We start from the raw sequence: 18,007 nt of genomic DNA, 5'->3' as shown, positions 1-18,007 counted from the left end.
CATGGTAATATTCTCACCATAGGTGAGAATTTCAAGCTACAAGGTTATCTCACTGAACTAAGCTGGGAAGAGGCTCACAATCTACTCTCCAGAGCCAGAGCAAGCCAGCTCCAGCCACAGCTGGAAGGAGTTATGAGGAGAGAGGAAGATAAGAGGTTTCTGAGCAAAATTACTTGACAGAAAAGCAGGGAGGTTGATTTTTTTTCAATTCTAGTTAAAACGTTTTGTTTTGATTTTAAGTGTAGCTGGTTAGGTGTCTGAGAACTCCCTTAATATTATTTTTTTTTAAATGGTATCATATAAGAAGCCATGTACTCAGAGAGGCCATATAATCTCAAGATTTTAATAATTTCCTAGGGAGCCACATTACTTTTTAGCTTTAAAAGTAAGTATGAGTGTGAGCTCCAAAGAGAGCTATAACCATTTTTCTGCAATAGCTACATTTTGGAAAACTTGCATGTGAATAGTATTTTAAAAATAGCATCCTATCTTGAAGACGCCGGGATATCTGACATTTTAAGTGGAAACCTGTAGCGATGTTTTAATATGTTGAACATCTATTTGCAGTGCAAGAGATTACCTTCTGATTTATCTCCTCAATCCACATATTTTTAATCCAAAGTTTTCTGAAAGCAAAATATCCTTGTAGATACCTGAAAGTATTCTAGAAAGGTATGTATCCATGTACATCTCTAAACTATACATGCAATGAGTTTGAGGTTTCAAAAAACAGTGTAGCCCAGGTCACCTGGGTTAGAAAGTTGGTTCTTCCCCAGATGTCTATTTTTAGGTCTCATACAGGTGTCATTAAATCAAAATTCTTGGGGTATGGTTTGTGAAACTTTCTACTTTAACAAGCCCCATGGGTGATTCCTAAGTCTACTGAAGTTTGGGAATCACTACCCTAAAAGATCCAGACCCCCCATTCTGTATAATGAACTGATCTACATGAGGTCATGGATAGTCTGGCCCCATTTCCAAGATGGTGGCATAATTTCAGGGAAGTGGAGGAAAGCTTGTGGCCCTTCCCATAATTCCATCATTTGACATTCTAATGAACAAAATTCCATAATTTGTTACCCCTCTGTTCAGTTTAAGGCTGTTATTTCTGGGAGAGGAAACACCTGAAATGGTTTTAGTCACTTACATTCTTGTGTGAAGGAGTAAAAAAAAAATCTCCTTTCTGGAGGCAAATGTGAAAGAGTTGAAGGATTATGGTATATAAGGAGAGGGTTATTGTGAAGAGAGATGGAAGCAATGGAAGGGAATGAATGGAGCATCTAAAAATAACATTTATTCCTTTCAAATTTAGCCTACACCTGGTCCAGAATGGCCTGGTTTAGAATCCATTTTCTAGGTGGTTTTAGAGTTGGAGGGAACTTAAAATCTTGATTTTGCTAGTGAGAAATATTTGAAGACCCAGGAAAAATCAAAGCAATCATTTAGATCTGGGGTTGCAAATAGATTTTATTTCCTGTGCTCAGTCTGACTGGTAATAGCTACTTGGAACTCTGACCAGGAGATTGGAGCCACAACCATAGTTCCAGAGAACTGTGATTGATTAATGATTTCTGCCTTGGTTGAGGGAGGGTAGGTGGTGATACATATGTTATTTATTGGACATCCCTAGTTTAGGGAAAAATCTGTATGGGTGCAGACTGAGGCAGTAATGCTGACATGATGCCATCAGAGTAAGTAGCATACCATACCTCTGGAGAAAGGAGGTAATCAAGAGTGCCATCCTTCATATTAACTAATGCTTCATTGCTTGGAACAAAAATGGTGTATGGTCCACCAGCCCCGTCTTCATCTAAAGCATGTCCCACATTGGTTTCCTGCATTTGAAAAATGAAATTTTATATCTACAACCTATCTCTGACAAATACTTGAAGTAATTCCTCAGCACATATTTATAATTGACACCCTTGCTCATTATACAAAAGACAAGACATAAAACCATTTTCCAGAAATTCATGAAAAGTACATACCTCTAGCAAAGATCTGAACTTGCTGTATCTTGGTTGTAACATTGTCATTATGGTTTTCTAAAAATCATGAGAAGAAATAAGGTGGTTTAAGAAATAGATGTCCCAACAGTAAAAGGTTCATGACAGAATTTATGTGTGAATGTGGATGGAAAAGAACCTGGTCAACTGCAACACATATAGAATGTTTCCTGTTGTTATTGAATTAGTGGTTCAGATGTGCAGATGTTCGGAAATAGACTTTGGCCATCACCAAATGAGTCAAAAGGAATAAATTTTTATTGCGGTGAGGACTGCCCTCCTCCACAAAGCACGAGGGATAACTTTTCATGACAACTGGTCACTGGACAGAATCATCATATGTGGCCATAAAAGAGGTCACAAAATTGAGATCTTGCCTGTCTTTATTGTAGGCTTTTCCTTCTGTTGGCAGAGGTACCCAGAATTCTACTGAAAACAGAAATGATCCCATTTTCCCCATGGCTGGGGTCCTAGCACACACAAAGGACAAGCACATAGCGTACATTTTCTTCTTCAGTATGACTCTCCAGGGAACAAAGAAAGATGGCTTTGGACTGACCTAACTTTTACCTGAAATGCCTCACCTCAGTGTTGCTCTCAAACGTGGGTGCCATCTTATCCATGGCTCTGTCGAGGATGTGCAGGAGCCCATTGGAAGCAACTATGTTCCCTTGTATAATTTTTGCCTTCTTTTTGCCTCCATAGAGTTTAAGCTTTATTTGATTGTCCTAAAACACCAAGAAAAATAAAATTAAGCTGGTATCCTTGAAGGAGTACTGGATTAGAAGTCTTAAGTCCTTGGGTCTGGCCATTTGCGGGTTATATGAGCGTGGGTAAGTCACTTAACCCAAAATGGGAAAGATGGCATTTGCTTGCTTGATTTGACTAGTCTTTTGTTAAGATCAGATGAGATAATGTGTGAAATCATTGATGACTACCAGTGATTTCTAAATGTGAAGAAGCAATCATAAGTCTCCCCCAATAGACCACAAGGTCAAAAAGGGCAAAACAATTCAATCTATTGTAAATTTATCACCTATTTTAGAGCGTTGTACACACAAGGCACACAATAAAATTTTTTTTGCTGCATAAATGACTAAAGCTAATTCCTTCTTCCTTTATGTGGCTCTTACAAGCTATAAGAAAGAAATATGAGTGAATAAATGAAGGAATGAGTGAGTGAATGAATGAATGAATGAATGAGTGAAAGAATGTCCTTGTGAGAAAAGAAGTAAAATTTTCATCCATCTATCTAGGTTTCTATCCATCCATCCATCCATCCATCCACCCATCCATCTATCCATCACACACACGGTACAACACACTGCTTAATGATTTAGGTCTTGGAGTCAAGGAGACCTGCATTTGAATCCTGGCTCTGGCCCTTACTTGCGACCTCTCAGTTTTCCCACTTGAAAAATCTCCTTTACGGGGTTGTTGCAAGTCTCATAGAACGCAAATAAAGGTTCACCTAAGTACTTTGTATAGAGTAAGTGCTCAATAATCTATCAGCTATTGGTAGTTGGTGAAATGCAACAATATAGGCCATAACCCACACACGTACATTCTAGTAATCAAGTGCCTTCCTGCTCAGTAAAGTCACAGAAAGAGTTATTTGTGAGGCAGGGAAGGGTAGTTTTACTCAAACAATGGAACAGACCTAACGGCCTTAGGAGAGATGCAATGTTAGGTTTGCAGAGGAAAGATAAACTCCAGCAACCTAAAGCAAATATAGTCTATTTCCTTCTGTAAGAGGGAAGCTGATCTGGCTTTGGGCTGGTGCTTCCAGGAAACAGGTTTACTACAAAGCTTCTCCTTCCCCCTGGCACCTGAATGATGTTCTCTTGACAATGAATTCAGACCAGAGCAAAATCCCACACTTTATAACCCTCTTTTCACAACAGTCCCCTCCTGCCTGGTCCTTCCTGGGGTTGTTCTTCCCTTCTTTCCTCATAGGGAAGTGCTTTGACAAACAAGGGAGAAGGAAAGAAGTTCTTCATAAACTTTGCAAGCCCAACCACAGACAGAGATGGCTGTGGGCACTGGTTCAGCAGACGCTTTTGTTCTGGGAGTGAAAATCAGAGAGCCCCTTACCTTATCGTCATTGAAGATTTCTCCCGACTTTCCAGTCAAGGTATAGAAGGTGTCTGTGTTATTCATACTCTCAGTGTTCATCTGCCCAGCAATTACATGGAGTTTCACAAAGTACTGAGCAGACTCTTTATCCATCAAGAGCTCTTTTACCTGAGGAGAGAGAGCCACTTCTTTCAGTCTCCACTGTTGTTTGGAGGAGAGAATGAGGTTGTGAGGCAGGCATTGGCCAATCAAAGACATCAATGCCAGGGCTCCCTAACTTGGGCTTGGGCTCTTTCAGATACAGGTGACTTTGGGGGGAGCACAATCTGGAGAGTGGGAGGCGATGCTCAATGTCCTCTCAAACCACCAGGAGCGAGGAAGGTGCAGGCACCCAGGGAATCATCTTGAGCCCGGGGAGCGTATGGAAATGAAACAAGAAATAGCATGAAAAGAAAGTGCAGACTAGACCCATGGAGTTTTTGAACAGTAAGTTTAGGGTTTTTGCAATCCACCGGACCGAATCGACATTTTGTCAATATTATATATCATCAGCAATCAGTCAACAGATGCTTTTTATTAACTGTGTAAATAAAACCTATATGTTAAACAAGAGACCACATGCAAAGTGCATAGTGCAGAGACATTCAATATTTGTGACTTCTCCTCCCCAGTAGGAGAGATGTGAGGGTGCTTCTGAAGTTAAATTGTTGATTCATCTCAGATTGTCCAATGGCAGTGACAGATTAGGGTGAGACGTTCTGGAACTTCCTGTGTTTTTATTCCATGCAGCAAAAATTATTGTGACAAAATATCGTGGATGAAGATAAACCACTTGTATGCAAATCAATATGTCCATTATCTCCATCAATCTGAGTGTAACAATTTCATTGACACCCTCATGATAGGACACCTCCACCAGGCGCTATGAGCTTCATTCCCACTGCATGACATCACCTCAAACAACAGCTGTTCACACGGAAGACCACAGTTTGCTCTTAGTTTCCTCTACCACTGTTATCATTTATGATGATTATAAGAAATAAATATGTAGCTAATATATTAGGTTAATTCTTGCAGGAAGTAAGCAGTTTTGCATTATGTAAATCCTATTTTTCACATGACTATAGTTAAGATCCCTCAGTCATTAATTACCCTTGAAGGGGTCATGTTTGGAAGGGGGCATCCTTGGGTCCTCTAGGGAGCCAGTAATGGTCTCACTAGATATACAAGTACATTCACTTTGTGACAACTCAATGAGCTGTGTGTTTACAATCTGTATACTTTCTGTAAATAGTTCTCCATTTTAGTCTCTCAAAATCATCATCTTTATCATCAGTAGGTTTCATTTAATAGAGGTTTCCCACTTTATTGTAAATACTTACACTGAATCCTCTTAGTCCCTTGTCTGTGGGCAACAGCACAGTGAATGGTCCCAGGTTACTTAGTGGCCAGGCATAGGCTTTGTCTTAGGAGTAGAAATTCATAAAGAAAGAAAACACCAAATGAATCAGTGGCACATGAAGAGTAAAATCAAGCAATGGCCCTTGGGATCCATTTAGGCCCTTTGAATCAAGAGCTTCTCTGTTCCCATTGGCATGAGTAGGCCTTGGTAAACTAGGAAGCTCTCTAAGAAAGAATGGCATCATAATGCCATGATCCCCAAACCTTCTGCATAATTGTGTGGCATGTCCTGCAGCCACAGCCTTCAAGGAGACCCTGGAATGAGACCTTCTATGAGGGTCATGTGACAAAATCCTCAGCCAATCCCAGCAGGTCACCGTCCCTGCGCCGGACTCTCTGAGCAGTTGTCATCCCAGTGAGCAAAGACACAGCCCTAGTTCCATCCAAGGCCAGCTCAGAAGAGCCTCATGCTTGGCTTAATATTCTACTGTTACCATCTTGAAATGTTTAATAATTTTTGAACAAGAAGTTCTTGTCATTACGCATGGTGTCCTACAAGTTATGTAGCTGGTCCTGTTTCTATCCCCCTGGAGAAGCTGGGACATCAGGGTGGGCCCCGGGCTTTCACACAACAGGCAAGGTTGACCAGCACTACATAAATGGGTAGAAGGTCAACAGGACTTTGTCCAGGGAAATGTTCGAGAGCACAACCTGCAGAGAACACTCTGTCACCCTGTCTGCTGTCACTGGATAGTCTGAGTTCTTAGAGGAAGGCTGTAAGAAGCCTGAGGCATGCCACAAATGCTTGTCCCCTGTAGGATGCCCTGGAAAGAGAAGGGCATTTGTGCAGGATATATGTTAAGATTTATGCAGACAATGTGGCCTTGACCCATTCTCCGTTTGTGCTCTTTCTGGGAAATCATTTTTTGGTGACTGGTAAATTTTAGATTTTGCAATTTTGGAACTTCTGTCGATTGGTCAAGTCTGTGTTTTATTTTCTGTTGATTGGCCAAACTTGTGTTTTATTGAAAGACTTGTCCAAGGCTGCAATCAGCTGTATTATTTCATTCTCAAGGGGGTGTGGGGTAATGACCCCTGAAGTGCATTTGGAAATGATGAGGGCGTTTTAGATTGTCACCCTGCCTGGGGGACTGGGAAAGGACATGTCACTACAGACAACTAGTCCTTGGGGGAGGGGGGAGGGCAAAAATCCTAAACATCCAGCCAGGTGTGAGATGATCACACCAACCAATACTATTCTCAAAAGTCAAATGGCACCCATTGCAGAACATGGATACAGCCTCAGGTTTTAGTCACTCTCTTTTCCCAGTATTACCTGCCAACCTTGCTTCACACCTGGAGGACCCATAAGGTCAAGGGAAAGAGGACAGTCTCCATCCTCACATCAGTAGCTGCCCCGTCTCATTGTTGTTGCAGATCAGTTAATCTGTGGTGACTCCAGGACCCTGTCCTCAGGACTCTGCCTACGAACTGCTGCTTGACAGGACCTCTTGGCCCTAACTCCTTGTCTCCTGGAGAAGGCTGCCTGCCCTTTCCCTTTCCCCTGCAAGATGCCTCCCTAGGAGGGCCAATTCCAATAGATAAACCTTGCCTCTCCTGCCCACCCCTTTCTGAATGATTGTGTCTTGGAGGTGTCTTGCCTGAAAGAAGGTTGCCCTTTACGTGGAAACCTGTACCCGTAGCTGCATACCCAGGAGTGAGATGAAAGAGGTCAGCCTTCCTTGCCATTTTCCTCTGGGTTCAGTGTTTAATTCTCTGAGTCGCTCCATGATGTTTCCATAACACGTCAAGCCGTCACCCACGTAACCTTTCCGGCAAGTGCATCTACAGGGAGGGTGAAAACACATTCTCAGGGTCTTAGCGTGTTGAGATCCTACAGTCCAACTCCCTCATTTTGCAGATGGGGAAAACGGTGCCCAGAAGAAGAGGGTCAAGACCAGGAGAGGAGAGGCACAAATAGAGGTGAGCATTCCTGTGGCAATACCTGACATATAGTAGGTCCACGAGAAATGGATATTTAATAAATTTTGCATATGTATAAATACTGGGTATCTTTGTACACTCTTCGTCTCAGTATTTTTCAAAGTGTGGTCAAGAGCCCATGTACATCAGCGTCACTTGGAGTGCTTATTATAAATGCAGATTCTAGATTCTACAGAACCACTGAGGCAGAATAGACTACTGAAGTCAGCCCCAAGTCAAGATGTAGAGCTACTGATCTGCTTAGTAGATCTCCCCCTTACCCTGTCTTCCTAGTTGAGATGTCTGCTCAAATGACCCTTCCTCATAGGAAACTTCTGCTATCGGCCACCTCTCCCCACACCCTCAACAGTAGATCAGGACCCTACCCGCCTTAGTGTGTGCTCTCATGGGACCATGTAGCCCTTCTCTGTAGCAGCAATCCCAGCTGTAATTTCATCCTAACCTGTGCAGTTATTTGATTTGTATCTGCTTTTGCATCTACACTGAGAACTGGGAAAAGGCAAGGGTCGTGTGCATATTTATGCCCTATTTTAACGTCAGGATCTAGGGCAGGGTTTGGTTCAGAACAGGTACATAATTAACAGCTGAACGATAAGTAGCAATTGAATTGCAATGAATATATAAACAATGAAGTCTGCAGAAATTTTATACAATAGTTTAGTTTCATAAAAGACAAGTACAGTTAAGGATGAAGTTTAAAGGCCCACTGGCAGTATTGTGCTGGTAAGTGTTTAATAGCCAGCTCTCAGCGGGAGTTGGGGCAGGGCCCCTGCTTTTCAGGATTTGCCAATTTCCACAGGTCCTACTCCCACCGTGGCCAATCTCAAACTGCCAGCGTGCGGAAAACCAGCTTGCCAAATCCTGAAACTTCAACCATCAGCTTTCGAGCCTCAGTAAACCCTGGCTCTGGCACACCACTGCTACCTAGCAAAGATTAGTTGACAGCTGGCTAAATCTGGCAAGGTGCTTAGGAAGGCAACATTCAACAGGATCTTGGGATAAGTGAAGAACCAAACACGAGGTCAGGGAGCGGCACTGCAGAGACGAGAGCTGCAGGGAGGCTGCGGTCATCCATACCGCAGACATGACTCATAAAGAGGAGAGGCTTCCAAAGGACAGTTATACACTCGAGTTCAGTTGTGTTTCCAAATATGGTCCCGTGGCAAATAGGCATATTTTCAACAGGTTGGCTGAACTAACATTTCAGAGTTTTATGTTCCCTGCTTGGATTGCTGCGGTGACTTCCTAACTGGTCTTCCTGCTCTTAATTTCCCTCCCCTCATCTACCCTCTGACTGGTCTCTCCAAAAGGGAAATCCGGAAAACCTTCATTCTTAAAACTCTCATGGACTCCATCTATCTACAGAAGAAGGTCTAAGTACTTAGCATGGCATGCAAAGACCCCCAAAGGGGGATCTTGCTTATGTCTCCTTCCTGCTGCGCATTGCAAATTCTGGCAATACTCAATTGCTTTCTTTTTTAATGCTCTCCTCATGGCTCAGGTGTGACCTGCTCTAAGGGGTCTTACCTGGCCTCCTGAGTCTCCCCGACAGGAGCAGTCTGTTGGTCCTTCCTCTAGCACAACCATCCCCACCAAAATGAGCTCCTGAGATATTGTCTCCTCTGCTGGATGAGAAGCTCTCCTAGAATCTGCATCCCACTCATGCCTCATTATATTCCAGCACTTGGGACAATGCCTAATTGTTGAACTGATTATTTACCAAGTACCTACTTAACTCTAGGAACCTGGCTGGGAGGAGGGCTACAAAGATGATGATAACAGATATCTTGTCCTTTTAGTGTCTCATTGCTGAAGATGGGCCTGGAAACAATTTTTAGCAACATGATAAAGCCACTTAGCCACCTACAGTGTCAGCTTCCTCCTCCATGAGATGAGTTTACTAATACCTTTAGGATTGTTGATGGAAGAGATAATGCATGGAGAATAGCTAGCACAGTGACAGACACACAGGAAAAGCTCAGTACTTGATAGATGATGATCGATGATGATGATGATGATGATAGTGATGATGATGGCGATAGAGATGGTGTCAATAACACCACCAGTCCTGTCGGGGAGCCGGGATATAGCAGGACAAATCCGCAAACACACAGCTGACGTTCTGGAGAAATGCCACAACGGAAGATTGAATAGGATGCTATGGGACACGGAGGAGGAAGTGACTGTGCCTGGAGAAATATGGGACAGGTTCTAGGAGAAAGTACCATTTAAGATATTTCTAGAATACATCTGAGTTTCCCGGCTGCATGGAAGATTGGCAGATATTTACTGACTGAGCCTTTGGGATTTTTACAGAGCAGTATTTTCCCGCTTCCCCTACTCCTTGCCCCAGCCCTGGGGACATTTGGGAATGTCTGGGGATATATTCACAACTAGGTGAAGGTGTTGCTGGCATCTAGTGGGTAGAGGCCAGGGGTGCCACTAAACACCTTACGACACACAGGACAGCCCCCACAACAAAGTGTTTTCCAGCCCCCAAATATCAAGTGCTGAGCCTGAGAAACCTTGTTATAAGGAGTCACTGAGGTAGATCTAACCATGAAACAATAGTCTACTAAGAGTTTCCTGCTCAAGCATCCCCTTCCTCTTAAGCACCGTGCAACAAGACAGTGAATTTGAGAAGCACACGGGGAGATTGGTAATTCTTAGGAGTGATACAATAGTCCTTGTTCGAAATCACATAAATTTCATTTGAAGGCAGCCGATAATAGCAAGACAATGAACTTTTACAAACTGCTAAGTATGTTTCTCTCTGAAAGTTCTCTAAGTTGTTTATGAGGCCAATGGTCTGTTTTGTGTAAAGTGACTTGACTTGTCTTGCCTAAGGATGGCAGGAGAATCGTAATTTAATGGTCACAGTGCTGAACGGAATGCATGAGATATAAATACTTTTTATTGTTGTTTAAAATCTTGGTCCAGAGTCTGAGATTTTAGGAGACAGTTTTCTGACTTAGATGTTCTCAGTTGGCCGTGGCACATTCACATCAGGGCCCTCTTTTGTAAATTGCTTCTTTGTTAGGAGTAAAGGTCTCTTGCTGTCTTATGACTCTAAAAACACCCAGAAGAGAGGAGCCTGGGTGACTCAGTCGGTTCAGTGTCCGACTTCGGCTCAGGTCACGATCTCACAGTTCCTGAGTTTGAGCCTCGCGTATGGCTCTGTGCTGACAGCTCAGAGCCTAGAGCCTGTCTCCATCTCTCTGCCCCATCCCTGCTCATGCTCTGTCTCTCTGAGTATAAATAAACATTAAAAAAGTTAAAAAAAAAATAAAAACACCCATAAGATATTGGCATTTTATATGTTACGGGATGGAATTAATTGCATAGAGTGCTGGATGAGACTTAGTGAAATTATAGGGTGTCCCAAAAGGCTTCCTTCCTTCCTTCACTTCTTCACTTCATTCCTTCATTTATTCCTCCAAACTGTCCCTAATGTCATTGTTTTAATCGATGACTGAAGTTGTTGCAATAAATATGAGTAAGACATGGATTCCCAGGGACTTACATTCTAATTGGAATAGAGATCAGTAATCCTAACAGCTAACCTCTATTGATAGCTGCTTTCCCAGTTACCTTTGTAGGGGCTTTACTATGGTGTCTTATTTAATACAACCATCCTACGAGGTGGGTTCTGTTACTAGCCCTGTTATAGATGGATGAGGGAGCATAGGGGCAGAGGTTAAGAATCTCACTCAAGATCACACAGCCTGTAGGTGGCAGTATTTGTGCACATCACTTCTGTGCTGTGAACTCATCACAGTTCAGGGTGATCAGTGTTATAACAGAAGCATTCCGGGCTGCTCTGGGAGCCCAGGGTGAGCTGAATGGACTGGGAGTCCAGGAGAGACATCCTAGAGGTGAAGACACTTGAGCTGAACAGTGAAGGATCAGTGCATTAGCCTGACTCCGAGGAGGTGCAGAGGGAACTATGTCTAAGCGGGGGGGAAAAGCATCTGCAAGTGTGTGGAGCTGGGAATATCTTGGCTTGTTTAAAGAACAGTAGTTGGGGGGGGGGGGCGCCTGGGTGGTTCAGTCGGTTAAGTGTCCGACTTAAGCTCAGGTCATGATCTCACGTTTCTTGAGTTCAAGCCCTGCATTGGGCTCCCTGCTGCCAGCACAGAGCCTGCTTTGGATCCTCTGTCCACCCCCCTCCGCCCCTCTCCCACTCGCACTCTCTCTCTCAAAAATAAACAAACATTAGAAGAAAAGAACAGTAGTTGGGTGGGACGGAGCCAAGGGGGTGTTCATGAGAGCGGTGGAAACAAAGTTGCTCATCCACACCTTCCATAAACAATCAGCTTCCGCCATACCCAGGGGAGAAGGATACCCGGAAGAGCTTGTGCAGGTCCTGGAGGCTGGTTTGGAGACATTTAGGCAGAGAATTATGGGGTTCTGGACATCTGAGCATGGTCTATAAGGGGGGCTCAGGCTCTGGGGGAGCAGGTCCCCTTAGTCCTTTAGTCCCTTGCCCTGGTGTAGCTAGTGGAGGACCTGAATGGAGCCCTCTAAAATGTAGTGCCCAGGGCAGGGAAGGAAGACACTTGTTCTTAGTAATAATCAACATGGAGCTTCAACTTTAAAAGGATGCTTATATGCATCAACTCCACTCTTTCCAGGGAGATATTCTTGTCCTTTAGCGGACCTGTCAGGGGAAGAAACTGCAGTTCAGAAAAGTTACGTGACCTGTCCAAGGTCACTCCAGTGGTGAGTGGGACAGCCCACGTTTGAGCCCATTTTTCTTTACTGGGTGGACTTCTGTGACTAACACAGTATGATTTTGAATATTCTGCATAAACTCCTTGCCATGTTGGGGAGGCCTAAACAAACAAATCTTTGTCCATGGTAAACTAAATTGCCTGAACTAAATGAGTGATGGCCCCTTATTTCATCAATGTAACATCTCCAGTCTTTAACTTAGTCCTCTTCCCAGCCTTTCCAGACAGTCCGTTTTCTGGTCGGGGTGATGATCAACGAGGTTTGTGAGGGACACACTTACTCTTAAAATCCACTGACAGCCGCAACTGACATTCTAAACACAAGCTTTAATGCCACTTATGAAGGAGAGAAAGCATTTAAAGTATTCTTCTCAGACTTTCTGAGAGGATGGTAAAAGGTACGTACGTGCTACACACACGAGTGTTGGGTGCATACGTGTCTACACGCATGACTGTGGCATGTTGGTGTTGCACTCACATGTGTGATTTCTACATGCCATGTTCTGCTCAGAGATTGATGAACGTATTCTCATTTAATCCTGCTCACAGGCCTGGTAGGAGGTACAATTCTCCTCCTTTTATGACAGAGGAAACATCATTCAGAGAGGGTAAGGCAAATGGCAGAGCTGGGACTTGAACCCAGGTGTTCTGATATCAAGCTCTCTTGACTTTACCCATAGTGATTACAGACTTACTTATCTGCCCAGATAAAACATGAAAATCACAAAACCTATCTGGGCAGACCCACACATTTGAGACCTAACTGTAAAAAGAATAAGCTTCAAAGAAGACAGAAAGGGGCTCTGGGAGCACAGAAACTGCTTAATAATTTTATGGTTCAGTGTCGACTATGGTTTTTTTTTAAACTTTTTTTCAGTGTTTATTTTTGAGAGACAGAGCATGAGCGGGGGAGGAGCAGAGAAAGAGGGAGACACAGAATCCGAAGCAGGCTCCAGGCTCTGAGCTGTCAGCACAGAGCCCGACGTGAGGCTCGAACTCACAAACCATGAGATCATGACCTGAGCTGAAGTCAGATGCTTAACCGACTGGGCCACCCAGGTGCTCCGAGGTTTTGAGCTTACAGTGACAGTGAGTCCTTCTCCAACGCCGATGACAGTGAGAACAGAAGGTAGAAGCCTCAGTCTGGGAGCAAAACACTGGGATTCTAGCCTCAGTTCACCTACTCATAAAAACATAATAGCTCTATGGTAATTTCTAGAACATTCTATTATGTAATGTTCGCAACACTGTGAAGTAGACATCACTGTGCTCATTTTGTACGTGGAGAAACAAAGACCAGAGAGATGATGCCACTTTCCCAAGGTCGTTCCCCTGGCGGATACCAGATCCGAGACTCAAACCCAGCTCCTTCCCTTCCGAACACCATCTTCTTAACACCATGCAGAGCACCTTTGCCTCAGGAATTTTCACACAAATATTTTTTCTCTCGGTAAGCCCCTTCTTGTAAAACCTGGAGTCCAGGAAGCACCACTCATGTTATTCACCTTCCCCTGTCTTGTTAGGTACTACCAGCAAGCAATATTTCACGACTGAGGAAACAGGTATATACATTAGAGGTCAAATGCTTGTCCTCACAGCAGATGTTTGTTTTCCTAGCAACGGTGGTTTCCTTCTCCCACGCTCTGACCACTTACTACCGAGCTGCCGGGCCAGGTCAGTATTTCAGCATGTTCTGATGGTCATTATAAAGGAAACGACTGTTGAATGATTCAGTGATTAAAGAAAGATTTATTGAGCCCCTACTACGCTTCTTACATCATGCTCTGTGGGGGTGAGGGTGAATACGAGACTAAGACACATTTCCTGCCCTTCAAGGAAGGCACAGCACTGACTGACCAGCACTTGGAATGATGGTGATAGAACTGAACAGACTTACTTGGTTTGGCCTGGTGCGATGGTAGTGCAGTTAGCATTCCTGTGACAGGGGTTATTGAGTGTACACACATCGATCACACTGCACCCCACTCCGGGCACGTAATCGCGGTAATGTTTCTTACACTCACAGTGAGACTTCAGAAGACACGGAGAGAAAAACAAAGGGTTCTCGTTAGCCATGGAAGCTGACATCCTTCTTCAATCCATCTGTGTTCTGCCATAAAAGCTAACTTGGGGCAGGTCCAAAGCACGGGCTTAAAAATGTGTCAAAGTATTCAGAATTGGGGATCAGGTTTATGTACCTCACTGGTTGCGAAACGTGTAATTACACCTTGTTTGTAAAGTTTACCTTTTCGGTTTTCTTGTTTCCTAACCCTGGGCCTTTCTGGCTCCATAATTCCCAGTTTTAGATTGTCTACAGGTGAGCATAGACTGAAGTTCAGATGGGAGATATCATTGCTTTAGAAGAGTGATTTTCAGCCGGGAGTCTCAACCTAAGATACATTGGGCAGTGTCTAGAGATATTTTGATTGTCACAAGAGGAGACGGGAGCAGTGTCACCAGAGGCCAGGGATGCTGCTAAACATCTTACTATGTACAGGACAGCCCCACAACAAAGAATCCAAAGTGCTAATAATGCCAAAATTGAGGAAACCTTCTCTGGAATAATGGAAATAATGAACGCCCTGTTTCTGTGTGAACACGGGGGGTTTCTAAGACCTGAAAATCTGCCTTGGGGTCCAGTTTTTGGAGACAAAGTTTATTTTTAATCTCACTCCCAAGGTCCTGGGACTTTGGCTCAGAGTGTAATGTGACTTTTCCCATATGGGACTGCACTGTGAGGATGGAGGCCCAGCTCCTTGAATTTCTTTCCAAATCTGTCTCAGGCATTGACAGCAGAAATGGCATGTGATATGCATTTTCCCTGGAAGATGAGATTGGGTGGGTACTCTGCAGGAGACTCCAGGAGCCATGGGGTGACTGGATTGCTAGGGACACATGACTCTCTTTGGGTCAGACACTGAAGCCTTTCCTCCTACCAGGGCAGCAATATCCTTTTGTGTGGATAGATTTTCTCCCCTGAACTTGATGTGCAGTCATGGATTCAGTGGACGCCCACTAAATAGTTGATAGATGGATGAGGTATTAGTGAAAGGGATCTTTCATCCGAACTCCTCAGCAAAGGTCTCTGGACCTGGCTGGTTTTTAGTGGTCAAGATCATGATGTGAGTTAGAGGGGCAGGGTCTCCCCCCCAGAACATCCTCAGTGCTGCCTACTGTCTTTCAGTGCTGCCTGACATTTTGTCAGTGCTCATCTCTTTGGGGCACAGTCTTTTGGTTCTAAGAGTCCTCTCTTGCCTCGAAAAGATATGAGAGAGAAATGGAGGATTGTAGGTGAAAGTCAATGACATATTCACTCAAGACTTGGTTAACAGTTAATTTGTTAATCGCATTTGAGTTGTGTATATATTTTGTCTGTCACCGTCTAGGACCAGGACACAAGAGAGTGTAGGGTAGGTAAATTCTCCCCGGGGAGCTGGGAAAGTGTGAGTTCAGAAGACAGACCGGAGAAGGGACACACGGAAGTTCGTCCTGAGCACATGGAGGTGTGCCTGGAGAGGAGGCCCAATCTGAGCATCAAAATGGCAAACTGGGCCAACCTAGCAGACAAATGACACCTACGGTACAGTTTTACCTTTGGTGGCTGTCCTACTGCGAGACACCCCAGTTCCAAGCATCATGTGCTCACCTGTCCAGGACCGTCATATATGCACACTGTAGACTTTGCAGAGCAGTTTCCATAGTTCGTCTGGCAGGGGTCCACTGGTAAGCACACTCGGCCATCCCCGTGGTAGCCTTCTTGGCATGTGCAACTGTGCCGATTCGGTCCCTCGTACGTGCAAAGAGCGTGAGGATGGCATATTTCTTTTAAACATGGATTGATGGCTTGAGAGGCAATGACAGGATAAGAGCTCATCAAAGTTGCACAGGCAATTCATTGTTTTAAGAGAGAGAGAAACAGTTCATCTTACCCCACCTGATGCCCCCTACCTGTTGAACAGATTCATGTATGGCTGTCAGAGATTATAACTAAAAATATGGTATTGATATATTACTATGCCATGTTATGTGTGGATTTAAATATAAAATAGCATGAAGGAAAGCACTAATTCTTGTAGTATTTATATGCACTGACCCTGTCTAAGCATTTGCCATACATTAACTCAGTTAATTCTTACAACAACTCTCTAAGAGAGGAGCCATTATTATTCTCATTTGATAGATAGGAAAATGGAGGCACAGGCAGGTTAAAGAATTTGTCCAAGGTCATGTAGTTCATAATAAGCAGATCTAGGATTTGAATGCTGGCAGCCTGACTTGAGAGTTCATGTTCAATACATAACACAACCTCTCACAAAGTGAATGAGCATGAAAAGAAAAAGAAAGGAAGGGAGGAAGGAAAGAAGGAAGGAAGGAAAGAAAGAAGGGAAGGAAGGGAGGGAAGGAAGGAAGGAGGGAAGGAAGGATAAAGAAAGAAGAAAGACAGACTGTATTTTATCCTAACATTGCTATGGTTGATATAAAACTATGTGTAAGAATCTATTTATGTGCTTTGATAATAGAAGCAGAAATTGCCACTTATTGAACAGCTACCACAGATGAACATTTTCTCGGTACTTGTTATATATTTCATTTAACTTAACACAGAGAGAAATAGAAGTGTCATTGTGTTAACATTAGAGAGGTTATGAAGTTTTGTTTTTTTTCTGTTTAGTAACCTAAACATCTCAATGAATGACTAGCAGGATCTAAATCCTACTCACGTTCACAGTATTGGCCATCGCCTTGGTAATTGGGAAGGCATTTGCATACTAGTTTTGTTTCATCTTGGCTGGAAGGTGAGCATCTGGAATTTTCTGGGCAGAGCAAGTCTGCACATTCAGGGATGGCTGCAAAGGAATATTGTTGAGGTACCTGCATTAGTAGAATAACTGATTCTGAAAAATTCAACCAAAGTAATGTTCTTTGTGATTAAAAAGAGTAATTAAAAAAGACTCACTGCAACCATTCAAAAAACCCCAGAATGTAGAAAGTAAAAATTAACTCTTTCTTATTCTCATTCTTCCATTTCATTCCCAAAGTAAACAATATCAACAACCCATATACTACATTCACCTATAAATTTATTTAGATGTTTTTTTAAACAAAATGGAATCCTGTGAAAATATTTAGCAAATTGATTTTTAATTTAACCAAATATTATGGAGCTATTTAAGGATCCACTGTAATCTCTAACAACTGTGTGGTGCTTCATCACATCGGGGGCACAGATGGTTGTCAGAAACTATAAGGAATCTGGCATATTATCCAACATGCAAAGCTACGAAATTGAGCTAATGTAGTTCCACGGATGCTAGTAGAAGCTATGAGATTCCTGGGTCAGAGATGAAGGACATTTTATTGCTCACATCAAGAGTAATAGCCAGAGTGTTGGCAGTTTTGCATTAGTTCTTCCAAGCCCCGAGTCCCCTGGGACAATGCAGAAAGGGTCATGAAGTGGATTTCATTTCATTACAGGGGAGGAGCCCCAATCTTAGGGAATCTAAGTTTTGTTTTGTTTTTTAAGTACTAGGCAACGTATTAGTTAGGGCCCAGGCAGGAGACAGAAACCACACAATAAGGGAATGTTTTGGTGTAAAGAATTATCAATGGAAAATTACAATAATGGGGAATTGGTTCATGAGTGTTAAAAGGACTTCTAAAGAATGAAGAAATAGCAGGTATATAAAGAGCAACCTCTTTCCTAGGATTGAGATAAATACCCAAGGTAGAGCCTTCCTCTGTCCAGGACTGAGATCCAGATGTCACTGGAAAAGGCATGACTTGGTC

At 43.3% G+C, this 18,007-nt stretch overlaps 1 protein-coding gene across 1 annotated transcript in view; it reads right to left on the bottom strand.

Annotated features, from left to right (window-relative positions):
• The window catches only part of STAB2 (stabilin 2), a 164,138-nt gene that overhangs the window by 102,559 nt on the left and 43,572 nt on the right, over window positions 1–18,007 (bottom strand). Inside the window, exons 7-15 of the mRNA XM_042947554.1 lie at window positions 16,942–17,067; window positions 15,867–16,063; window positions 14,118–14,251; window positions 7,195–7,328; window positions 5,465–5,547; window positions 4,101–4,250; window positions 2,591–2,734; window positions 1,989–2,045; window positions 1,710–1,835 (exon numbers count right to left, since the gene is read on the bottom strand). Of these exons, the coding sequence (XP_042803488.1) occupies window positions 1,710–1,835; window positions 1,989–2,045; window positions 2,591–2,734; window positions 4,101–4,250; window positions 5,465–5,547; window positions 7,195–7,328; window positions 14,118–14,251; window positions 15,867–16,063; window positions 16,942–17,067 (1,151 nt within the window). The remainder of the gene's footprint in view (window positions 1–1,709; window positions 1,836–1,988; window positions 2,046–2,590; window positions 2,735–4,100; window positions 4,251–5,464; window positions 5,548–7,194; window positions 7,329–14,117; window positions 14,252–15,866; window positions 16,064–16,941; window positions 17,068–18,007) is intronic.

This window comes from Panthera leo, chromosome B4, assembly GCF_018350215.1.
Source record: "Panthera leo isolate Ple1 chromosome B4, P.leo_Ple1_pat1.1, whole genome shotgun sequence".
Classification (NCBI taxonomy): Eukaryota; Metazoa; Chordata; class Mammalia; order Carnivora; family Felidae; genus Panthera; species Panthera leo.
The sequence above is the reverse complement of the archived record's forward strand: the minus strand, read 5'-3'. Positions and strand labels throughout refer to the sequence as shown.